Genomic DNA, 26563 nt, shown 5'->3' on the forward strand with positions numbered 1-26563 from the left:
GGGCTCAAAGAGTTCAGAATAACAATGGCCTCTCCGTGGAGAGCATGTTAATCCAACATGGGATTTTCCAAAGACTTGGGCTCTAATCTAAAGTGGGCACAGTAAAATAGAGGCATAGAACCTTTCAGTCCAACACATCCATGCTAAGTTTCCCAAACCAAACTTGTCCCATTCACCAGCATTTGACCAATATCCTTCTAAACCTTTCCTCATCATTTACCTGTCCAACTGTCTTTTAGCTGTTATGAGTATGCCTTCATTTACTTCATTTACCACTTCCTCTGGCAGTTCATTCCTCATACGAACCTCCCTCTGTGTGAAAAAGTTGCCCATCAGCTCCCTTTTAAACCTTTCACCTCTCACCTCAAAATTATGCCCTATCATTTTGAACTCCCCCACCGTGGGGAAGAGTTTTACTATTCTCCTTATTCTTGCCCCTCATGATTTTATAAACCTCTAAGAGGTCACCTGTCAATGTTTTACGGACCAGGTAAGGAAGTCCCAACCTATCCAGCCTCTCCTTTTAACTCAAACCCTCTAGCCCCAGTAACATCCTTGGAAATCCTTACTGCACCTTCTCCAATTTAATAACATTCTTTTAATAGCGGCACAAACAGAACTGGGCACAGTAGTCCAAAAGTGGCCTCATCAACATCCTGTGCAACTGCAATATGATGTCCCAACTCTTATACTCAATGGCTTGAGCATTGAAGGTAAGCATGCCAAACACCTTCTTGACTACACTGTCTACCTGTAACATTACTTTCAGGGAACTATGTACTTGAACCCATGGATCTTTCTGTTCGACAAAAGCATTCAATCTTAATTGAAGTGGAAAATCTCTGATTTGGTGGTGGTGGTGGGGGGGAGCTCAGATGATAAATTAACATCTGGCTCAGATGTAAAACATTTGTAGTCAGTCAAAATTGAAAAGAATTTTGCTGCTATGAAAAAAAAAACACTATTTCTACAAAAAATTGCTGTTTCCATCTTATTCTTTCAGGACCAGAGAATCATTGAAATGGACGAGTTAAAAGGCACCAACAAACAAAATAAAGCATTGTTGTAAAGAGTTGTGTATTGGTTTATGTTTAAAAAGCTATTTAGTGAGCTTGAGCTCTGAACCAGAATTGGGTTCAATTGCCTTATCTTTCCAAAAAGGTTGGATGTTCTAAATCAGAAAAAAGTGGCAATGAATAGTTCATTTAATTTTGAAGATGTACTGTAATCAAGTATTAAGGTTAAAAAGCCAATATTACAATGAGCATTGAAGTAAAAGTTGAAGTGTGTTGAGTTTTTGCCGAAAGTGATTAACAATGTGCCACTAAATCCAACAGCATCTAAACTCTACTATTTCTTACCAGCTTTGTATCTGTTGTATTTTCCTTGATTCATGTTCCAAACAAGGCTTTGGTATCTGATTTTATCAAAAATTCATAAGGATTGAATTTTACATTGTTTTAGAATGTTTTCACTCAAACTGTCATGTGCTGTGTCTTTGCTGTATTGAACCTTCACATATTTTCAACCAATGGCTCCTTCCACCAAAAGGGACAAGGCAATACCATCAGCAATTACTCTCCCTGCAAAGCATACACCCTCCTGACTTGGATACAATGGGGGTTAAACCCTGGAACTCTTTCTCGTACAGCACTCCAGGTGTGCTAAGACATTCAAGAGTGCAGCAATTTGAGAAGTTACCTCATCACCTTCTTAAGGGCAATTAGGGATGGGCAATAAATGTTGGCCCAACCAATGGCATCCACATCCCACAAACAAGTTAAAAAGGCTTTCAATATTGTGTTCCATTCATTCCAGGTGGAAAGGCCTTTTAGCCTTCTCTTCGATACACACCATTCCCAGCAAGAGGGGGTATGAATCTGCCCCCTTTAAAAACATTTATCAATGAGAAAAGCTGAACAGAAACATCCCCCAAGAACTCCCCCATTGTTATCACTGCAGCCTCTAAATGAGATAACATTTGTTGTTTGTGGATTCAAAGGATAAAGATGTTTCAGATACAAGACACACTTGGCTGTGTGCTGTAACACAATAGCCCATCGCAATAATTTTATGGTTTGTATTTTGGAATCCAAGAATTACACAGCATAGAAGGAGGCTAGTTGACCCAATTCCTCATGGTTATTTAGCCGAATACCTTTAATCTGTGTGTCCTTTGATACACTGATACTTTTGCATCCAGCAATGATTTCTCCTTACTTCCCCTATCAAAACCATTCATGATCTTGAACACCTTTACTAATTTCCTCTTAATCTTCTTTGGTTTAAAGAGAATACCACCAGCTTTGCCAGACTCCCCAAGCAAATTAACTCCCTCATCCCTTTGTCATCAAGTATAAGAAGTGCAGCTTCAGGTGACAATGTCAAGGGAGGGTACATGGCAGGGGAGCTTGAACAGTCAAGTGGACATTCTCTGGAGGAAATAGTGTCTTTTTAAACAAAGAAGCCTTGTGAAAAGAAGGAGAAATGGGCAAAGGATGTTCTCCAGCAGATGTGAACTATGGGTTTTGTCCCATGTCAATACTCTGCTTTAATAATTTAACCTTCATCTCCTTTCATGTTTGTAAAGACCTGATGCCAGTGCAATAAAGAATCCTTGCTTCATGATTTTTGGATCAACCATGTGTTTGAATTCTTTGTTACAATCGAGTCATTCTCTTCTGCACCTAATTCAGACAGTCATCCTAAAGGGTGAACAAAACACAACGCAATGTCCTGGCTGAGTTGTGATGTTTGACATTATCTTCCTTCTTGCTCTACATTTTCAAGCTCCACATCATTTGTAAAGATTGATATTATGCCATTAACACACATCTAACACAGCTGTAGGTGAAATATTGATGATGTACACCAGTAGAGACACATCGCTACTATTTTGTGTTTTCTGAGCCCACTGTGTCTTCATGTGCCTGCCTTTAATTATGTGAACTTCAATTTTAGAAACAAGCTTATGTTGTTCTTTAGACAATGCCTTTTGGAAGTCTTTATACATAATATAAATCAAAATACCTTAATCAGTTCTCTGCTACTTGATCAAAAGACTTGATCCCATTCATCAAATTCATGTTGACTTTGCTTCACAGCCCAGTTTTCCAAACACTAATTCATCTGGTGATCAACTCTATCCAAATGCAACATTCTTCTTCGTAGATGGATTGTAGATCACAGATCTACACACATCTCAACCTTACCAAAGTGGCATGATATCACAATGGGGCAAGGGCAAGGGACCAGACAAAGATCTACCTCAGGTACGACAGGGACTGAATCCACATCTGCAATATTAAGTCACACACTTAAACCATCTGAGACAGCTGACCCATTCTCCTCAAATGTCCATCTCTAAACACTTCCCATGCATTATTGAGCTGCTGATGTGCAACTGCAGAATATATCCCTCATCTTGTTCATCAATGGGAATTTAATATTTGTCGTCTTCTTGCGCCACTACCATATCTGAGGATAATTGGAAGACTGTTCCGTGGTGTCTGAAAATTCAACTCTTACTTTTCTTAGTACCCTAAATTCATTCCAGTTGGAGCAGGCGAATTTGTTAGCTTCAGTACTGCCAACGTTTCAAGTCCCTCATCAACATCAAGACGTAATGCTAATATCACCAATGCTTTCTTTCTTACGGCTATATATTTTCCCCAGTCAACAATATTATATCCTGTCTTTTTATAAGAAAATAACTTCCTTGGTCCTTAAATCAGCCTTTTTCTCGATTTCACTGCTATTTCTACAGTTATCAGACTTTTGGATCCCTCTTTATTTTTGCTGCTAATCTGTTCTTAGACATATTTCCTTTTCCCTTTAATAGATCTCCCGTCAAAGTCCAGCATGTATCTGAGGCTGAGGACAACACAAGACAAAACTTTTACTTAAGAATAACAGTTATTAACTACACAGTACAATTTTGCCTAAAATTTGAGCAACTCAACTGTCATGCTTTTTTACTTTTCTCAGTCACATTTTTCTTCTTCCCTTCCACCACCATTGTTCCTCAGTGGGCTCTTTCATGATGAGACTCTCTTCCATACTCCTATTCTGTCAACCACTGGCAAATGGGGCAGTGCATTTTTTAATCATTTACTGTGGCTGTAATTGAAGCCGTTGGGATTCTATTTGCTGTGAATTACAAATGAAAGATTCAGGCCAATTTGTACTGCAGCACAATGTTTGAACCTGGTTCCATTCATGGCTTGAAATAGATCAAGTCCTCTTTTGCCTTCAGTTCACAAAGAAGTAGGAAAAGTAACAGGCTTCTGGACTGAGACAGTGACTTGTACATTTTGCTCAACAGCCTGTTTACATATCCCTGGAACAGGTGGGACTTGAACTCACACCGTTTAGCTTAGAGGTAGAAACACTACCACTGTGCCACAAGAGCACTCACTAGACACTGCCTTGTATACTGTTACTAACAGGTTTCTCATGCCCACTGAGCTTTTGGCACAAGATACCATAATTATAACAGCCAGCTGACCTCAAGACAGAAGACTGCCCCAATGACTCCTCAAATTTCAGAAAATAATTACTGCCACATTATTTATTTTCTTTCAATTCTAATTTTAAAATACCACAGTAAATTTATGATGGTAGGTGCGCTACACAGTCATAATTCGAACAAGTATCAAACTGAAACTAGAATTTATGAACATACACAGACACTCACTGCCTGCTGATAATTATATGCTGAACAGTCCTTTTTCCTTTTAAATAATGTTTGTTTTTAACTGTCTTCACCGTTATGTGACAGGCATGTTGAGTACACTATGATGTGATGTGATGTGATGTTTAGGATTGTGAGAAAACACATCAAATTTTGCAACATAAAATTGTGGACGTGAAGCTCTTTCAGTGTTCGCTAAACAAAATATGGAACAAAAGATTTTTGTCCATCAGTCCACAAAATAGGTAGTTTGCTAAATAATTATGTGGTATATAATCTCACCGTTGATACAGCTTCTATGGGTCCCATCAAGTCTGCCAAGAGTCACAAAATTGTTCACTGTCCAATGAAATCAATGTAAGTACAATAACATTCACGGAATAGTTTTGTGAGATCTTCGCGACAACACACACAATAAAGACAGTCTCTATAAAAATTGCAAATTCACTTTGTCGCAGTTTTGAGTGATGTGACAACTCCTGGGCTTTGTCGGCAGATGAACGAGCTGCTTGCAGCCAGCTTTCTGAGACCAGTTCCTTTGCACTGATTTAGCTGTGTGATTCGGGCAGTTGCAAAACGCCCCTTGGCAGCTGAGACCAGAAATGAAGAGGATAATTACTGAGATCCAAAGCACAGAGTCAAAAATAGACAAAGTCTTTGAAAAGATCCAGAAAGAGCCTTTGCCAGAAAGTAACTACCAAGGGACTTGGAAGTGATGGGCAAAAATGAAATTTCTGCTTTTGCAGAGCCGGCACTAGACATCGTTGTTTCCATTGCCTCTTCATAACACCATTCCGCCAGTTACTATTAAAGCACCGTGCTGCCAAAATTGGATCCTTCAGAAGTGCCATAAAATATTGTGGTGCTTCATCTATTCGATTCCAAACATGTTTAAGCTCCCATTCGTCCAGCTGCCAAGAGGAGCCTTTGCACATGTCATTTTGAGACCAAAGTGAGGTCTGGTTTCCTCTGTTCACCAATCTGATGGTGGAAATTCTGGTGGGATGGAATGAATCACTTCCTGTGCAGTTGAACCTGCTGCCTACAGACTCATTCAAACACATCAAATTGGGTGAGCCCTCCTGGAATAATGCCAGTCAAAGTCCTGACAACACCACCAAATTTGGCAGAACAAATTGTGAATCCAAGTCCAAGCAGAAAAGAGCAAGGGATCGACAAAAAGTGTATGACTGAGTTATGCAAAATCAATTGACTTGCAAGTACCCTTGAAAATTGATTCTAATTGCATTGAAATGTATGCAAACCATGTACATTTAACAAGGAACTTCTGTTTTTAGAGTGGTTTAAAAATGGGGATGTTTATTAAGATCCCAGACTTCTAAGTAGTCAGGTATCAAGGAACCTCAGACATGCAGCTCATGCCTGTTTTGTGCTGACTAAGGGAGAAGAGACAGCTGCTTATTTTTGGATGGCTTCATCAACAGAACTCATGGGTCAGTAACCTAACAGAATAACTGAATTAGGCAGTTCTGAAAAAGGCCGATCAGACTTAACTTATCATTGTGGTGCTTCAGCTATTCGATTCTAAACATGTTTAAGCTCCCATTCGTCCAGCTGCCAAGAGGAGCCTTTGCACATGTCATTTTGAGACCAAAGTGAGGTCTGGTTACCTCTGTTCACCAATCTGATGGTGGAAATTCTGGTGGGATGGAATGAATCACTTCCTGTGCATGATATCCTTCTAACTCTAGTAATGCTGCCAGAGCTGCTGAGTTTCTCCAGCACTTTGTTTTCATTTCAGATCTTCAGCGTCTTTGCTTTTACGTTGCTTTTATTTAAGAATTGTCTAAAATGTGCATTTCCAGTTGGAAACAGTGAGTGAATGAGGGAGCTCAGCTTCCCTGACTAATGCTGCATTGACGAGCTTGTGACCAAATTTTCACAATGTTGCCAGCTCTCAAGACATCATTTTAATTTTGGACAGAAAAAAATGTTATATTCTGGTCTTTAGCAGAAATAGCAAAATCCAAAACAACTTATTATTTTCCATTTTTTCTCAAACTTCTTTGCTGAACAGTTTGTTGAAAAAAGGACATGGTATTGAAATGCAATGCATATTTTCAAGTAAACAGCTGAAATCTTACCTCATAATGTGCCACTCTCTGAGACTCTGAAATCAGTTGAGCACTGCATACCTTACAGTAGGTGTCGGTAAATAAATTCTGGTCAACAGTTCCAGCAGACTTCATCTAATTGAACAAAATAAATGAGGCAAACTGCATTAGCCATAGGCAAATTTAAAAGATCAAAGGAAGTTGTAATAGCTCAATTGTAATTCACATTATCATTGGTTCGATAATGTTAAGTGTTTCTGCAACCTCGCCTTGATTTTTCTGTTAACCAATGTTGCAAACATGCTACATATCTTTCCTTCTCCTTTCTCCCACTGTTAAAATCAAGGCCTCCTATAATATTTCTGATTGTATGAAAATAATTTTTGACTCTAAATAAAAAGTGAAAGACGGGCAATTTGGGATCAGTCAACTCATCCATCACTTTTGATTTTCATTTGAAATTAAAACTGGGAAAAACTGGGCATTGGTTAAGCCACTTTTGAAATACTGCATTCAATTCTGGTTGGCTTGCTATTGGAAGGATGTTGTTAAATTTGAAAGAGTTTAGAACACATTTACAAGGATGCATCCAGGGTTGGAGGGTTTGAGCTATAGGGAGAGGCTGAACAGACTGGGGCTATTTTCTCTGGCGTGTCAGGGGCTGAGGGGTGACCTTATCGAGGTTTATAAAATCATAAGGGGTACGGGTAGGGTGAACAGTCAAGATCTTTTCCCCGGGGAAGGGTAGCCCAAAACTAGTGAGCATAGTTTTAAGTTGAGAAGGGAAATATTTAAAAGGGACCTAAGGGACATCCTTTTCATGCAGAGGCTAGCACATATATGGAATGAACTGCCAGAGGAAGTGGAGGAGGCTGGTACAATTACAACATTTAAAATACATCTGGATGGATACATACTTGCAAGGGTTTGGAGAGATAGGGGCCAAATGCTGGCAAATGGGACTAGATTAATTTATTTGATATCTGGTTGGCATTGTTGAGTTGAACCAAAGGGTGTGTTCCGATGCTCTCCATCTCTATATGACTCCCTATGTATAATGGATAGCTGATCTGATATTGTCCAAATGCAATTACCTACCAAATCATTAGTTCCAAACTGTGCGACACCGTTGGTACTTCAGCTTTGTTTCCCTCTCACATTTTTAAAACAATTGCTCCCTGATTATTTTTGGCTTTTCTTCTCTTCCCTCTCAATGCTAATGGTGTCATGTATTATAAATCTCACACAGCAGCACCACCACCAACACTCTCCACCACACCACCCAGGTTTATTTTTACATTTTATTATACCAATGTGTTGATAAGTAATCTTTATTTATACGTCAACTCTGACAATCATAGCTCAAAGGGAGAACTCAAATCTGACCTAAGAGTGAGAGATACAGAAGTCGAGCACACACCTCCTCAAACCTTCATCACTACTCAGTAACATCATGGGTGAATTTCTACCTTCACTTCACTTTCCTGCCTGCTTACCATATCCTATGATTGCCTCGGAGACTTGAGTACATTAGCTAATTTGACATGCTGTGGAACCATCTTCTAAATGAGATATTGGAGGTTAAAGCCCCTGTGGCCCTGAACTTCAGAAAAACAAGTTTGTTGGCCATTATCACATCGGTGTTTCTCTTCATTCTCTTTGGAAACCTTAAAGAAGCAATGTGTTCTTTTCTGAGCTCTTTAGTTTCACATTTCTTCTTTATTTGTTCATGGAATGAAGGTGTTGCTGGCTAGGCCAGCAATTATTGCCCATCCCTAATTGCCCAGAGGGCATTTAAGAGTCAACCACTTTGCCTTGGATATCTGAACATGGACGTGTGTGCCAGATGAGGTAAGGGCCCTCAACATAGCTTAAAAAGATTGATGTCCCTTTTTTTTTCTGTGCTCATTTAAAGGAATTCCAACTGTTACTGGTCTCCCTTTTAATTTGCATTATTTGTTCCCTATTCATGTCCCATTTGAAAGCTTTGCATACCTCGAAGCTGGCTAAAGAAGTCAAATATCATAACGATCATGAAATCAAGGATGGTGGTAGAGTCTTGGAGAGCTGGTCGCCAGTAGCATTGAAGATAGTCAAATGTCTACACATCATGTCGCTAAGGGCTTCATGTAGACAAGTTAAATTGAGTACACATTCAAAAATAGCACGACTCATAATACAGGGATCTGAAGAAACTAATGAGCTGTGAGATCAACTTAAAATACTGAGAGACTTGCCAAAAACCATGGAGACTTAAAATGAACTGAGGAGCATGCCATTGAAATTTCATTTCCAGGTCAGTGCAATTTGTCAAGTTGCATTTTCCATTTTCTCTTCATTTCAGTTGTTCCGACATGGGTATTCATTTAATTTCATTTGTTATAAAAAAAGGTAATTTTCTTTTTTAATACTAACTTTGCCACTATAAATGAAGAGCTGTGCCACTTATTTTAAACATTTTTAAAATGACGCTGCAATTGAAACGATATCATCTGAATCCAAAGCCAAAAGAATGCATATTCCACGTAATGCATCTGCTGTACTTTCCTTTCATCATACTACTGGACTAAACAATTAAGAATCAAGACTTTCTCTTTCATACATTTCCTCTTCAATCAGCATTTTTCTGGCTCAAGCTGTGATATGTTTTGACAGGCACTGTTTGCCATCTGCTGCCTATCTCTAAAAGGATGTGTGAATCCAGATATTTGATGTTGCAAGGTTTATAACAATGGCAGAATTTAGTGTCCAATTCATTGACTTCCCTCAAGGGCAACAGGTTACTGATCAGGAGCTCACATTTTCTGACATAGAAACAGTGTAGCATTCTATCCTGACTGTGATGAGATAGCTCAGCTAGTTTAACCTGAAGCCTCCTGTCTACATTGCTTGTATTTGTTTTGTTGTGCAATCTGTCCCTTAGTTGACTGTACCCTCACCTTGGTGCCACACGGATTGGGTTCAGATCCTATTCCAGGCTTGAACAGCAAAATCCCTGCAGTACCGAGGGAGTGCTACACAGTGGTTGGATTGTCCTTCTGACAAGCCATTAAACTGATGTCTCATCTGAAATAACTCCACAGAGGCTGGCATTGCATCACCAAGTCACCCTTCATTTACACATGCAAAGTCCTTGCCACTGATACAGCTCTGTCAGAGCCAGCTCTCAGAGCGAACAGGATGTCTGACACTCCTGTTCTTATCTGACAGCCAGGGTTCTCTGAATAGACCAGATTAACAGCCCTCATCATGGAACTCAGATTCTACTAGGTCTGCCTGATTTACCTCATTATAATCACTACAACCGTCATCCTCTGAGTCCAAGGACAGAGGCCAGTTCTTTTTCTTATAGCTCCCCTGGGGGCATTTTAGCACCAAGTCAGGTTCATCCAACTCTGCCTCAGAAACAGGTGGCGTGTAAGTACTGCACCTCTTGTACCTGGAGCATCATGGAAGAAATGTATTCCCTTCTTCAGCCAGCAAATACGTCGAGGTGGTGACATTTGCCGCATCCATCTCAGATTCTGAGATATCTTCAACACTTGACGGAGAGGGAGAACCCACGGGTTCCGGAACAGTCATAAAACATGTCAAGGGACCGGCCACATCGTTTGCAAGTTTGCAGCTTTCATATGGTCCATGTGCTTGTTCAGGACCATTGCACCTACCTGAACATTAACTATCACTGGACCCGACTTTGCGTCAACCATGCTTCTTACCCTTGAAGGGCCATGTCTGTGTTTCCTATACCAAACTTTAACCCCTGAAGTAAACTACCTCTCTCACTTAGCAGAGTCTTGTATCTAGGAGAAAGTGAGGACTGTAGATGCTGGAGATCAGAGCTGAAAAGCGCAGCAGGTCAGGCAGCATCAAAGGAGCAGGAGAACCGACGTTTCGGGCATAAGCCCTTCTTCAGCTTAACCTTGAGCTCAGTCCACTCTGTTTTTACACTTCCTTCAGAAGTAGGGCTTATGCCCGAAACGTCGATTCTCCTGCTCCTTTGATGCTGCCTGACCTGCTGCGCTTTTCCAGCAGCACACTTTTCAGCTGGTAAATAATAGCCTGTTATCTGAGATCAACACCTCCAGAAGTCCATGTATTGCGAAAAAAGCACACAGCTTTTCTAATGTTGTCCCATTGTTTGACAAATTAATTCTATGTACACCCAATACCTTTCAGTGGACGTGCACAATGATGAAGAAAGTTGAACCCGTGAAAGGATCTCCATAATCAACATATAACCAAGTGCAGGGTTTACCTGACCATTTCCCCAAAGGTGGGATAGTTGCTTGCAGTAATTTTTGCCCTTGTTTGCACTCTGGGCACTGCCCACCAATAAAGGTTATGTTGTCATCCAATCCTGGCCACTAGGCATAATGTCTTGCCAACATCTTCATTGTGGAAACCCCTGGATGATCGTAGTGGAGTACAGCAAGAAGCTGGCAACAACCTTTACTCAGTGCAATCACTCCTGTTCCCCATAATAATATATCATCCTCTGCTGCGATCTGGTCTCTCTGAGTCCAAAAAGGCTTCAATTCTGATTGCAATGACTCTTTGGCTTCCAAAATCACCACTAATTGTTTCTACAAAACTTGTCAGTTGTGACTGGAAACATCACATAGAAAATTTAAAACCATTACGGAGTCTTCCAGTGGTGGTAACATCGGCAGTGTATCTGCCAACTGGATGCAGTTAAATGCATCCGCAGTTGATGTTTGGCCTCCTCAATGGTGTCCCAATTTGTAATAATACACACTTAGTATTACAGCCTACCGCTGAATATGGCCTGAAGCGATGGGCGGTACTACCATGCCCTCTTTAAGTAGACCACGCAGAGGTTTGCAGTCCGTTATTGTTACAAATTTATGCCCATAAAGATATTGGTGGAACTTCCTGACTCGAAATATGACTGCCAACCCTTCAGTCTCTATCTGAGTGTATTTACATTTTGCATTAGCCAAAGTCCTGGATGCATACGCTGCTGGGCGTTCCTCTCCATTGGGCCACCTACAATCTAATACTATCCCAAAGCCCTACGGGGAGGCATCGCATGTCAATAACAGATCTCACTTGGGATCAAAAGTGTGCTAACACCTCAGAACTAGCTGTTTCTGAACTTCCCTGAAAGCTATGGAAATGGTTGCATAACCAAGCCAAGGCTGATCCTTTAAGAGTTGATGCAAAATTGCCAGAATGAAAGCCAGGTTATGTGCGAGCTTTCCAAAATAATTCACCAATCCAAGGAAAGACCTAAGCTCTGTTACAGAAGTGGGAGCTGGGCACCTTCGATCACCCTCACTTTATCTTTTAACGGGTGTAACCCGGTCTTGTCGACTCTGTAGCCCAAGTAGATCACTTGGGATGCCTGGAACACATATTTTTCCCTAAGGCATAAACCAGCCTTGGACAAATATCTCATGACTATGCCCAAGTTCTCCAAGAACTCCTAATTGGTCTTCCCTGTTATTAGTATGTCATTTAGATAAATGGTAACCTCCATTAGAACTGGGTGACCACTTAACCAGACTTTTTTTGACTGGTTCTGATTTGGATTTTGCTCAGTAATTTAACTGTTCCAAACAACATGTAGGTGGACTTTCCAGGGTGTGCACTCGACTGGATCCCGACTTATGAATTATTTTACTCGATTTAGGTCTAGTGGGACTCTTTTGCTGTCTTGAGTCCACATACTAGCAGCACTACAATGGTTTGCTGGTCCAGATCCCAAAGAATATTTTAGCTCTTTGACCTAGGCTTGGTTTTGTTTTGAAGTTTTGCTGTGGGCTGTCCTAAATTTCTTCTGTTCAGGATATGCCCTGAGAAAGGCTATGCTATTGCCTTGACCTTACTAGTGTGACCCAAGCTCAATTGGACAGGCGAGATGGAACAATTTGCAACTCAGATGCTCCACTTGCCACATTTTCCAATGGTAAAGCCAATTGTGGTGCATGTTTGACATCCAGTTTAGCTTCAGCTAGTAAGCGCTTTTGCACAGTTATATCATTAATCATACAAACCAATCAGTCCCTCAGCATCTCATTTACAGTTAAATCAAAGTCACATGCCTCTGTCAGTCATCTTAATTTTCTCAAAAATCCCAATATGGATTCCCCGGTTCTCAAATTGCCGAGTAAAACCGATAGCATCTCAGAGTTCGAGGAGGCTTGGTGTCTTAATATTCCTTAACTAATCCATCAACTCTTGAAATGTGTTTGTATCTGGTGCCTCAGGGAAAATTAGGCTCCTAATAACCAGCTGCGGGTGCACACATTGACAGGAGAATTATGTATTGCTTTTCATCTGCCCCAAAATCATTTGCCTGGAAAATATAATGCATTCTTTCCACATACTGGGCCAGTCTTTAATGGCAGGATCAAACGAGTCAAGCTTCCCAAATAACAGAATGATGCCAGAAATGCTTATCCCAACTAAAAGACTGTTGCAAACAAATTTCTTCAAATTTCTCCTTTACGCTCATTGTCAGTGAAATAACTCCACAGAGGCCAGTGTCCTGTCACAAAGTCACCCCTTATTTACACATGAAATGTTTTTTACACTGATCCAGCTTCCCCAGAGCCAATTCTAAGAGTGATCAGGATGTCTGATACCCGTATTTGTATGTCAGCCAGGGGTCCCTGATTAGACCAGATTAACAGCCCCAATCAGGGAACTCAGATCTACCTGGTCTACGTGGCTGACCTCATTACAATCATTACACCACACACTCTCTGAGCTGAACATAAAACATCTCATGGCATTGTTCCAAATAAGAGCAGTGGACCTATCCATGATGTCCTTGTCAAACTTTATCCCTCCATCAACATCCCAAAAACAGATCATCTGGTCATTAACTCATTGTTTTCAGAAGGAGCTTGCTGTGTATGAATCAGTCGCCAGGTTTCATACATCACACCACAGACAACATTTCAGAATTACTATATTGAATGCATTTGGGCTTTGGCACTTTCCTAGGTTATGAAAGGTGCACTGTGACAGCATTTTGCATGGTATGCTGTGAATAGACTTATGTTAATGCTGGATCAATGAGGAAAATTGATATTTTTGAAATGGGAAGCTGAAGTATTAGAAAAAATAGTTCCCAATGTAGTTGAATTCACAATATTTACAAGAAACCTGTGGAGCTAAAATATTCTTGGCATCAATTTTTTCAGTTTAACTGTCTCCTTACACACTAACTAGGTTTGCATTATGTCTAAAGCTTTACTGGTTTATATTTTAAGCTTTCTGGAGTAGAACACCTGGATGAAGTGAGAGACCTCATGTCGACAGGCCCCTAAAGGTAGCATTATAGGTAATAAGGTTGTAAAGAAGGTGTAATGAATGCTTCCCTTCATTGGCACAGGTACAGAATTCAAAAATGATGAAACTGAATAAGGTACTGGTGAGGCCATAACTGGAGTATTGTGTGCAGTTCTGGTCACCATTTACAGGAAGGCTATAATTGCTCTGGAGAAAGTACAGAGAAAATTTAGGAGAATGTTTCCTGTGCTGGGGAATTGTTGCTAAAAGGAGAGATTGGAGAGGTTGGGGTTGTTTGCCTTGGAACAGAGAAGGCTGAGGAGGTGACATGATTGAGGTAATTCTGAGAGGAAGAGGTGCGGTTTCACTATTATATCCCTACATTTGTATTCTGTACCTCTGCCAATGAAGGAGAGCATTCCACATACCTTCTTTACAACCTTATTACCTGTACTGCTATCTTTAGGGAACTTCGCATTGCATGCCAAGATCTCTTACTTCATCCATCCCTGTCAGTATATTCCCAGTTATTGTCTCTAAGAAGTATGCTATTGAATTGGAAAGGGAGCAAAAAGATTTTCAAGGATGTAAAGAAGACTGGAAGATTTGAGCAAGAGGGAGAGGATAAGCTGGGACTTTATTCCCTGGAGTGGAGGAGACTGAGGGGTGACCTTATAGAGGCTTATAAAATCATAAGAAGCATAAATCAGGAGAATAGCCAGGTCTTTTTCCTGGAGTAGGGGAGTCCAAAATTAGAGAGCATAGGTTTAAGGTGAGAGGGATAAGATTTAAAACAGAGCTGAGGGACAATTTGTTCACACAAAGGTGGTACATTTATGGAATAAGCTGCCCAGATGGAGTGATAGAGGTGGGTACAATTACAACATTTAAAAGAAGTTTGGACAGGTACATGGATAGGAAAGGTTTAGAAGGAATACGTGTCAAATGCAGGCAGTTTTTTTTATTCCTTCATGGGATGAGTGCATTACTGGCTAGGCCATCATTAATTTCCCCCCTCCTCCCATAATTGCCCCTAAGGCAGCTAAAAGTTAACCACATTGTTGTGGGTTTGGAGTTACATATACACCAAACTGGGTAAGGATAGCAGTTTTCCTCCCTAAACAGACATGAGTGGACTACATGGGTTTTCCTGACAACCAGCAATGGGTTCATGGTCATCATTAAACTCTTAATTCCAGATTTTTATTGAATTGAAATTCCAGCATTTGTCTTGATGGATTTGAACCTGGGTCCCCAGAACATTACCTGGGTCTCTGGATTAACAGTCCAACAATAATACCACTTGCCAAAGCCTCCCATTTAAGGGAGAGACTAATGGGACTAGTTCACTGTAGGAAACCTGGTGAGCATGGACAAGTTGAACCAAAGGGTCTGTTTTCATGTTGTATGCCACTATGACTTCCCAAAAAGCATTACCTCAAACTTACCAGAGTTGAATTCCATCTGCCACTTCTCTGCCCAATCGATCAACCTATCCATATCATTTTGGAGCTTAGAGCTATCCTCCACAGTATCCATGTGATCGACTATTTTTGTGTCCTTTGCACATTTCCCAATTGTGCCCCCCATGTTCAAATCCAAATCGTTAATGCATAAAATGTACAACAGGGGCCCTAATACCAAGCCCTGTGGGACATCACTTGAAACAGCTTTCCATTTGCAAGGGCAGCCTTCAACCATTACCCTTTGTTTCCTGTTATTAATCCAACTTTGGACCCAATTAAGCACATTATTCTGTAGTCCATGAGCTTTCCTTGTTTGATCAGCCTGCCAGTAGGACCTTGTAAAATCCATGTTGACAACTTTCACTGTACTACACTCATCAATCTTCCTTGTCACTTCCTCCGAGATTCCAATCAAATTTGTGAAATAATCTTGTTGCTAAAACTTCCATGGCATTATTTCCAAATGATTCAAAAGTGGGGCGACCTTTTGGGTTTACCTGCTGCACAGTTCAAGGTCAAGGTTTTTTCCACAAAATGAAATTGTAAATTTTATCAAAACTGCTACAATACCACAATTGGTAGGACCTTACATCTTCAGTTTGATATTTTTAAAAATTCTTATGTGATGTGCATGTTACTGGAAAGGCTGGCATTTGTCACACATCCCCATTGCCTTTTGGACCAACTGGCTCTGTAGGACACTTCACAGCATCAAGAATCAACCACATTGTTTCTTGTCATTGTCATTGTGGAATCATATGTAGGCCAGAGCAGGCAAGAATTATTTGAACTTCACAATTTTTACCTTGACTCTGATTTATTTCGGAATGCAAAATAGAGTTTAAAACAAAATGATCACAGGCATTATTTTGAAGAAGAACAGGGGAGTTAGTCTTGGTGTCCTGGCCAGTATTTCTCCCTGATTTAACAACATTAAAGCAAATTATACACTGGCTTGTCATGTTTCTGAATTTGGAAGATTGATCTCCAAAAATAGGCTGCTGTTTTTCATATATGGGATTTGTGAGGACCTTATAATATCTTAAAGGACTTTGGTGGCTGCAAGGTACTTGGGAAAAATGTCATACAAATTGAAGACATAAAAAAAAGATATTTTTAACAAATAATAGTCTGATGATGCTCACTCATTTTGGAAAATATGAAGGTTCACATGAGGAGCTGTACCCCACAAGACCCTTTGAACTAAAAAGGCAGCACATTCAGGGAGGAATTTGGAGGAGGGGAGTTTTGAGCGGTTGGGTGTTCAGGGTACAACAACGTACAAATGATTGACCATGGCCTTCTGAATGCAAAGTGTGCTTCAGAAAGTAGCCTTTTTATCTTTTTCTTTCCCTCTCGTCCTTTATAACCTGAAAATTTCCTTTGTTGTCATGCAACGATTTGGCTGACCATTCTCAAGCAAAGTGCTATGCAATAACATTATTAATTTTCCCGCACTGCTATTTCTCTGCATGACAGAAATGTCCATGTGTAACACTAATTGATCTGTAAAAACCTTATATGTGTGCACAGCATTTTGTTTAGGCTGATGGACACAGAATATTAGTGATTTAGAATGTGCAATGACCTGGAGCAAAGAGTTCAACCATTCCAAATGCATCTTTGTTTTTGAACAACTTTAGGTAATAGTGTCATAAAAGGGCTTTGCCTTGAAAGCTTTCTGACATTGAGTGTAAATATACCAGGAACAGTGAATGATAAAGGATGATACTTTTGTTGTCATCTGCATACCAGAGCAATAACACAAGCCAGTAAAGCAGTTTGAGGAATCATAGAATGAGATGACACTAAAGGACACCAGCTATTCAAACATATTGTCTGTGTCACCTCTTACAACAAGTTTGCCAATTAGTCTCCTCTCCATTCTCTCTTTTGGCTCCTGTAAATTCTTGCTTTTCAACTCTGTTACAACTGCATTTTCAAAGTGAAAGTTGCAAGTTTTAGATAATTTATACTTAAATAAATGAATAAACGAATGCTGCTTTTTTTTTGCCAAACACCTTGAATCTTTGTTCTGCTTACTATTCTTCCCACAGCTTGTTATAAAATTTTTCCCTATTTACTCGTATAGAGCTTTATATTATTTTAAGCAATTTGAGTAACTACTTTCTTTTGTTTTCATGTCCTTTCCATTCATTTTCTGGTTTTATCATTTGATGAACTGATTTCTCAATTCTGCCCTATGTTTTCTTCAGGGAATTCACACAGATTCTGGTGTGGTGAAAAGGAGGGATTATTGCACTAAATCCTCATTTTGATCACCTCTTCTTAATCCTCACCCAATGCTGATAGGTCACTTAAAAAGTAGTTTTAGTGCCTTTCAATAGGCGGATGGAGTGTTTTACATGCTACTACAGAACAACAGTTTTGACCCTCATGCTGCTACATTCGTGGGTTACATGTGACCAGTGTCCATGAAGTATGACCGAAACGTTGGTGCTGCCTAATGTGGAATGTGGAGGCACTGAGGAGCAAGTGATGAGCTGATATCACTAGACCCATAATATGTATTCTGATTTCTCTGCAAAGCGACTGCCAGACTTGCTGAGCTTTTCCAGCAACTTCTGTTTTTGTTTCTGAGTTATAGCATCGGCAGTTCTTTCGGTTTTTATCAATCCACATTGATTATTGCAAAATCCGGCATCACCTCACCATAAGGAGCATTTTTCAAGCTTTCACGGTCTTCATCTGTACTCAATTCCAAATTTACCAAATATTCTACTGCCAACATCCTGTTGGCTATAAACCTTGACCCTTGCCAACTTCCTGTTCCAAATGCAGCATCTCCAAAACACATGTTCCTGCTCACCTACCTCATTTTCTGGCATCATCCTATCTACACAATCATCTCCAAACCCAAGGTTCAGACTGTGCCCACTTCTGTGTCTACTAATATATGAATGCAGAACAATTTTTCATACAGAGTTGATTAATTTTCCCTGAAAACAGCAAGAAAGCAGTGTTAAGTAAACGCATTAGGTATTCTCATGCGACTGCCTCATGACCTAATCTCAAGGCCACAAAGGAAATGTACATCAAACATATCATATTATTCAGCACCCTCTTACTAAAAAGGTGACCACAACAACTTGGCAATAGTGTTTCTAGGCAAAGCTGCAAAGCACACTTGACATTCCTGCAGAATAGTAACAATGCCATTTGAATTCAAATTCACTGCATTTAGTTTTGGGTATTCCCATGTTTATTCTCGCCATTTTCAGGCTGACACATTAGGTCCAATAACTGAGCACACTTATGCTCAGGCTGCATACGTAAACAGTGGTGACTGAGATTCATGAGAACCAAAGAAAGACTCCACAAATTGTCAGAATTGTACTAACAGAAATCCAGGCATAGATTTTAACAGCTCTTTCATTGCTGGAATCGATGGGGCTGTGACTTGAAAAAAAAGTAGCATAAAAATTGAACAAAATAATGCACCAGAAGATTGTCAATGCTTGTCCATTTGGTAATCATTTGAAAGTGAAATTTTCATAGGAACTATTCATTATCTGCATCGGAATACTATCATTTTGTAATACAAGAGAGAATATTTCATACAGTTAATTTCGAAAGACACTAACCAGCTAAAATGCTTCAAACATTTCAATCAGTTAAAAGCTAGACACTTCAAGATTGCAAATGTATGTAAGGGAGACAGCATCTGCAGTCTTCACTTTCTCCTAATGTATGTAAGGGAGTCAAGATTTTGTCATGCCAATCTCAAGTTTCAAAACCTTATTGGTTGTAGAGGAGGGCATGAGGGAGAACTAAAGGGTTCCAGAAGGTTGTTGATATGAGTAAGTTTTGAATAGCATGTAAGCAATCTTTATTTCAGCACAGTGAGGACATAGCATGAATTTGTTCAAGGAAACAACATCTCGTTATGAGATAAAATAAGTTGATTTTCTCAATTCTCCCCTGTTTTCAAAGAAGAAAGATGATATTGGAATAACATTCCTTCCTTGCTGAAGGATGTGACAGAAAATCTTGTTTTTCTCATTCTTTTTCAGCAATTTTTATCATAGGAAGCTTCACCTCACTGCAAATGCTGCTCGCCCATTAATTTAATTTCCCCTTTCCCCCACTCTTTTAGCTCTTTCCCATTCTGTTTAGATCACTGACTTTGTGCCACTTCCAATGGATAAATCAAGTGACCAGTCCTAAGATTTCTGCTAATGCTGTTTCTGAACTAAGTGGTGACAGGCAACATATGGTATGTGCGCTCCACTTCGTTTCTGTTGTACAGGACTGAATTCACATGCATCCAACACATCCACCTGATAATCCAACTACAAGTTCATTAAGAATCTGTAGCTTAACAGACTCGGAATATAGTGACTTCTGCAAAGGAAACTGTGTCTTTAAATCTACCAAAGTATTCAGAAGCTTGTTATCCCCCTGCAAATGCAATTTTGTTATGCTCCAGGATCATAAGCCTGATACTAGAAACAAATATTGTACTCCCTTTTTGTCCATGGATAGCAAATGCACTCTTCAAATTACGATATAGCCAGGGGCAACAATAAATATTTTTGATTGATTCTAAAGGGGATCATTTGTATTTTGCCAATTCAATGCAGCTGCTAAATATCAACTTACATTTATCATACTTCCTTCACACGTTATAAAATCATCAGCAAGTTCTTTCCCTATGCAATGGCAACTGGGATATTTCATCCTTTTCGGAGCACTTAAAAAAGATTCATGATGACGGCTAGATTCTCATTACTCAATATTTTTGCTGTTTTTTTTTGTACTTCATTCTTTGTTGAGAAAACCACCCATCTTTTCTATTATTGACAAAATTCTTTTGAAGAGCAAGTTTTTTGTGTGTGTTTGATAAGATCGTAAATTTTAAATGAGTGGCAGCATATGGCATAGCCAGCTAGTGCTGATTGATTGCTTCTCTAATAACTTACTGCCCTGGCAGCTCTCTCCCGTGTCACTTTACAGAATCTGAATAGTCATTTTGTTTGAAATCACAAGCCATGCCACTGTTTTGGAAATTTCGTTATCAACGTAGGAGATGTCTAACGTTTCATTCTCTCTTTGAGGCAACAGGAAGGTTAATCTGGATTGCACACACTCTTGTTTGTCAGTTTACATCAAAACACAAATGTGACAATAATATATCTTTGCCATTCAAAATTCGGCCAAAAATATGTTGCAGCGTCCTGTTATAGAAGCAAGATGTTTTAGTAAAGATAGGCACATCATCTGCGACCGATCTACATCCTGAAAGGTTATTCTGTGCATCAAAGTCCATAGTGTGCACATTGTTTTTCTCTGCCGCCTGAAAATCCATGGTAACAAACTGCATGTATGAAAGCAGGTCACAATGAGCAAAAACAACACAGATCTCACTCCATGAGCTTTGATTGTGGTGATGAGCCCTGTTGGCTCATGCTCACCTTTGAGAATGCGGGCGGTGGGGGGAGAAGATAGAGGGAAAGCTCCGGCAAAAGAGGCAACTTCTACTGCTAAAAAAAAATTAGTGAGCGCGACAAGTTTTAACATCTTACGCCCTAGAAAAAGAAATGTAAGAAAGTTACAACGCTTGATTTTTTTTTAAACAGAGAAAATCCCACTTCACAATACCTGCAGTTGCAAACCAGCCCCTCGATAATATCCAGAAGGAAGCGCACAGAGATTGTGTTGTAGTTTGACAGAGACACTGTAAGCCATTCGATGTAAACATTCAGGAGTAAGAAGACAGGAGGGGATAAGATCATCACCGTATCTTTTTTTCTCGGTCTGTCTGTGTAAATACAACATTGATGTTCAGTGACTGCACTAGAGTAGAATGGAAGCTCCCACCCTCTGCCTCCTCCCGATTCTCCATTGGCTACTGGATCCAGAACCCTGCTACCCCATTGGATTAGATAGATGCTAGTCATTGTCCATACGCCTTCTTAGCAACCAGGTTGCTCAGCTGGCGTTGCCTCTTGCTTGATTGCTCTGAGGGACGGGGAAGAAAATAGGGTGACTTGTCGTCTCCTCAATGTTGACACGTACAATTGGGGAACTATGAGTTCTTTCATCATGTTTCATGTAAGTTTTCTTTTATTTTCACGACAATAGAGGACTGCATATTTTACTTTGTACTTAGTCCAGGATCCACAATTGGCAAAAGGTTCACAGATTTAAAAATTTTGTGGAATAATGTGGATTGCACTTTTGTTTTGGAGTGTTTTCGTACATTTTGCTTCCCAAAAAGAAATCACGTCACCCATCACCCAGCAAAATGGAGGAGTCTTCCTTGGTCCTGAATTTGTGTTTTGATTGCACATCGCATCTAATTGTTTCTGTTGTTTTTAAAAAAAAGTCTTAAAGCTTTGATTTACTATATTGGACTGTTGCTTTCACCCGCACGAGAAGATATTTTGGATGTTACATTCCAAACATTACTGCTCAGACCTGCGCAAGGAAGACTCAATGAAAGTGAAAGAAATAGGACATGAAGATTTTAAAAAAGAAACAAAATTGGCCTACTAATACACCCTGCCTCATACTCAAGGACATTGAAGAGCACTAAGTATTTTCAGATTCACTCTGAATTTCTCCTGGTGCAGTCTCCATTAAATTAAACGTGGTATCCTTTTCTAAAGGCAAAGATAGTAATGTGGAAAAACAGAAAGGATCCTGGAGTTTGGGGAAAACTGGGAATCAGGACAGTGCAATTCCTTGGATTGTGTTTGCTAACTGACCACCTTCCTTCGTGCATTCAAACCATCGCTGTGCAACAGGATTCAGGGGAGGCTGAGAGCGTTCAGGCAGATCAAGACCATGAGTTGCAGAAACTTTTTGCTCGTACCAGGGTAAATCCAGATGGAAGAATACAGGCCCATTGCGAGACAATCTGAGGACCATTTGTCTGACTAGTCCACTTGAAGCATTAGAGAGGAACACTCCTATCCTTATGAGGCAGGCAAAGACAGATTTTTAAGTAAGCACAGAATGCCTGCTCTTTTGTGTGGTGGCCATCCCATACAATGGGCTGTTAAAATTTTGTCAGGGTCAAAATTACATTACATCACATCAACTGGTTTGTAGACATTATTTACCATGGTTAGTTCAGCAGCTTCAAATAAACTTTAGAAAGTGCACAGTTAAATCTTTGCACAGATATTTCAACTACAATCCCATCTTGTTCAAAGTCCATGTGGCAACCTATAATCTTTCAGCAAAGACTGCTGAAATAATAGTCTTTTGCCAACTATGGGGTTGATCAGATTTTAACTAAACATGGGTGACTTAATTCCAAAGCTGATCACAGTTCTGACTAATGATCAAATGTCTGGCTTTTAGTTGGGTTACCAGTTCTGAACCTGCAGATGTTGTGGTTTTGGTCTATTGTGCATCTTGCTTTTGTGTTACCAACTCTGCTGAGTTATCTGATTATCACCAAGGGTAACTGTTGCAGCCCTGAGATTTTTATTTCCATCATCTGATAGCAAGAGAACTGAAAATTAAGCCACTGCTCAACCGGGTATATGTGTCGGACTGATTGAAATTAAACTTGGTTTTGTTCTGCAAGAGTCAACTCCCTTTATCCATCTGAATCAAGTACTAGAAGACTGAGGGTTCCCATGGAACTGTTTTCCCCCAAGCAGAAAGGAAGACAGGCATGCATTGATATTAATGACCTCGCGTTGGCCTAAATCACTTTACAGTCAATCATTTTTGAAATATAAGAAAGCATCTGAAAGGAATTGAAAAATGATGGGAATAAAAACCAGAAATAAAAACTCAAAATACTTAAAATTAACATTTTGTTATCTTTTGTAGGAAAAGAGATGAGAATTTTAGATAATTCCTTTTTCATGAGAGACATTCTCATGTCTTTTCTTTTGGAATTCACTCAGTGAATTCCTCTCCACATTGAGCTTTGTCTGTTTTTCCTTGCTATGCAGCATGCCCTTTTCTCATACATAAATGCAGGTGTACACATTTACGTTTGTCAATGTTCATTCTGTGTTGTCTTTTTGCAACTAGGATAGCTAAGTGGATTAACACTGTGTGCTCTGCTCTTCTGAGTTCAGCATTACTCATAGCTCTGTCTACAAAACTGGGTGTTCCTTTTCCTGTAAGGATTTTCAATTAAATAAGATGAGAAGGACAGTGTTGAGAGTGAAGGGAAGCCACAAAGAAATAGTCCAGTGAAAGAGAACAAATAATAAATCTGAAATGGCAGAGAAAGCAGTAGCAATTCTTGACAGAAATTAAATGTTTTTAGAAACTAGGTTTCTGTGAAATAAATTCATTGCTGGCAAAGCCATAGGATGAAAACATTCTCTCCCTCCACATTCTGTACAATGCTGTGATTATTCTGACAGGCATATACAAGATAAAATCTCCTCCTGAAGCTGGATCGTAGAGAGATGGGGAAGTGGAAGAAACATTGCACCCTTCCAGCACCTGGGAAATATCATGACCTATTGCACCCTACATTTTTTTCATCAGTACATTCTCTGGATTCTTGTCTAACTTGGTCTTGAATTTGCTGGTACAAATGGGGCCCTCTCCTCAGTGTAAAGTTGTGAAATCTTTCTCACTCTCCTTAGCTTAAAATACAACTGATCAGTGTTGACCATATTAGACGTGTTGAGATTTAACTTGCCCGTACTCTTTGTGGGTATGATACAAACATTGGAAAGTAGAACAGAAATAGGCATTCAGTCCCTCCAGCCTACTCAGCTTTTGGATAAGATCATGGCTGGTCTGATTGGAACCTCTAATTCATATTTCTGCTTCCCCTTGATAATGAACATCTATCGATCTCTACCTTACAAATGTTCAAGGACTCTGTTCCCACCAAGTTTTCAGGAAGAGCATGCCAAAGACCCATGACCCTCTCAGAATAAAGAAATTCAACGTATCTCTGTTTTAAAACGGCAAGCACTGATTTTTGAACAGTCACTCCTTGTTGTAGATTCTTTCATGTTCACACCAACCCTGTTGGGATCTTAGTGAGGTAAACATTCTCTCAACTTCCAATGCATTTGAATTCTTCCTTTAAGTAAGGAAGAATACTGGACACTGTTCTAGATGTGGACTTACCAGTGCCATGTATGACAGAAGCAGAGAGTCACTCCTTTTGTATTCAGTTTTCCTCACTGTAAATGGTAGCATTCTGTTAGTTTGCCTAATTACTTGGTGCACCTAGAGTCATAGAGATGTACAGCACGGAAACAGACCCGTCAGTCCAATTTGTCCTTGCTGACCAGATAAGTTGACCTAATCTAGTCCTATTTACCTGCACTTGGCCCATATCCCTCTAAACCCTTCCTATTCATATACCCACCCAGATGTCTTTTAAATGCTGTAATTGTATCAGCTGTCATCGCTTCCTCTGGCAGCTCATTCCATACACATACCACCCTCTGTGTGAAAAGGTTGCCCCTTTGGTCCCTTTTATATCTTTTCCCCTCTCAGCCTAAACCTATGCCCTCTAGTTCTGGGCTCCCCCCTCCTCCAGGGAACCTTGTCTGCTTATCCTATCTATGCCCCTCATCACAATAACCTTTTGTGATTTGTGCACAGACACCCGGAGTGTTGCAATCTCTCACTATTTTAGGTAATGTGCTTTTTTTTATTAATCCTTCTAAAATTGGCAATTTCACATTTTGATGATGCCTGGTATCTTCCCTCTTCAGTGCAAGCATCAGCAGCATTTCGTTGGAACTCCAGTCCAGACAAACCAACACATTGAGCACTTTGGCTGCTCCCTTTCCAGGGCCCACATTTGTTTTGCATAATATGATGATTAGAACCAAATTCTGTCTGCTGAGTGGTCCTATATATAAATAAAAACCTGTACACACTCAGCACCTCCTGGAGATTTGTGCTTTAATCCTCTGGTTGCACAAGCCACAATCCCATTTGCTCTCTTTACTGCTGTCACATTGATGGCTTCAGCAATCTATCTGTCAGCACCCGCGAATCCCCCTCTCTTGTTTACTGGCCTGGAGAATAACACCATTTAGCTGTGTACAGGATGCTGAGTAAAATCAGTAATTCTGACACAATACTGTATTCTGTTAGATATTAAGTTAATATCTTACTACCATTTCTGAGGTATCATTAGAAGTTGATCGCTGCTTATCTTGAGAAAGGAGCTCTTCATCAAATATAAACCCTTTGAACAGCAATTATTCATTTTTACCAATGGGGCTGAGTTGGGGGGACCAATGGGAAGATGGTTATGTCATTTCGTAAGCACTAGCAGATAGATTATTGATTCGGATAGTACGTTTGGCTGACAGAGAGAGACTGTTAATGCATGGCTGAAGCCAGAATTGCTATAACAAACTCAATTGCTACAGGTCAATAGTTACATCACTATCTAACCTATTGGTCACAATGAATCATTCCAGCAGAAGGAAATGTTAAGCTGATTTAATCATTCAGGCATACTCATGCTTCAATCAGCATTTATTATAGGTTTTCTAACATTAGAGATTGTATTTGGGGAAAAAAAATATGCTCGTATGTAATTTGAAATGCACTCCCATAACTCTTGACAACAGATTCCAGAAACTGATAGGACAGGATTAATGAAAAGAAAAACACTTTCTGAAGTTCCACAAGCACTGTAAACAAAGCTTTTTTTTTTACAAAATGAAATTAATAAGATGAGTCTGGAGAAGGTGGTGGTGGTGAGCTGCCACTTTGAACCATTATGGTCCATGGGGTGGAGAGACATCCAAGTGCATTTGTGCCATTCCAGAAATTTGACCCAAAGACAGTGGAGGAAGGATGATGCAGTTCCAAGTTGGGATGGCATGTGGCTTAGAGGGGAACTTACAGTGATAGTGTCCCCTTTGTCCCTCTCCGTGGTAGGGTCACGTGTTTGGAAGGTGTAGCTGGCGAAGCCTTGGTTGGGATACACACTGCTGCCACTGTATGTCTGTGGTGAACAATGTTCCCTCTAAGCTGTGTGTCTACATGCACATGTAGGTGCTCCCAGGTTCTGCTCACAGCAGTCAGCGTGCTGATGCAGATTGTAGCATTGACATCCAGTTCCAGAAGTCTCTGTTGTT

At 40.0% G+C, this 26563-nt stretch overlaps 1 protein-coding gene and 1 long non-coding RNA gene across 4 annotated transcripts in view; one reads left to right on the forward strand and one right to left on the reverse strand.

Moving 5' to 3' along the window:
* LOC122543133 (zinc finger matrin-type protein 4-like) overlaps positions 1 to 21299 on the reverse strand; it is a 166392-nt gene extending 145093 nt beyond the window's left edge. For both annotated transcript variants that reach the window (XM_043681477.2, XM_043681481.2), the window contains exons 1-2: positions 21120 to 21299; positions 6799 to 6903 (exon numbers count right to left, since the gene is read on the reverse strand). In XM_043681477.2, coding sequence (XP_043537412.1) covers positions 6799 to 6903; positions 21120 to 21296 — 282 coding nt within the window. In that variant the 5' untranslated portion in view covers positions 21297 to 21299. The remainder of the gene's footprint in view (positions 1 to 6798; positions 6904 to 21119) is intronic.
* A 202-nt stretch (positions 21300 to 21501) lies between these two features.
* LOC122543135 (uncharacterized) overlaps positions 21502 to 26563 on the forward strand; it is a 164961-nt gene continuing 159899 nt past the window's right edge. The window contains exon 1 of one of the 2 annotated variants that reach the window (XR_015754874.1): positions 21502 to 21572. This is a non-coding gene — a long non-coding RNA (uncharacterized LOC122543135). The remainder of the gene's footprint in view (positions 21573 to 26563) is intronic. The other variant, XR_015754873.1, reaches the window with a different exon arrangement.

Source organism: Chiloscyllium plagiosum, unplaced genomic scaffold (assembly GCF_037043375.1).
Source record: "Chiloscyllium plagiosum isolate Xiang-an unplaced genomic scaffold, Cpla_swu_hap1 HiC_scaffold_48, whole genome shotgun sequence".
Classification (NCBI taxonomy): Eukaryota; Metazoa; Chordata; class Chondrichthyes; order Orectolobiformes; family Hemiscylliidae; genus Chiloscyllium; species Chiloscyllium plagiosum.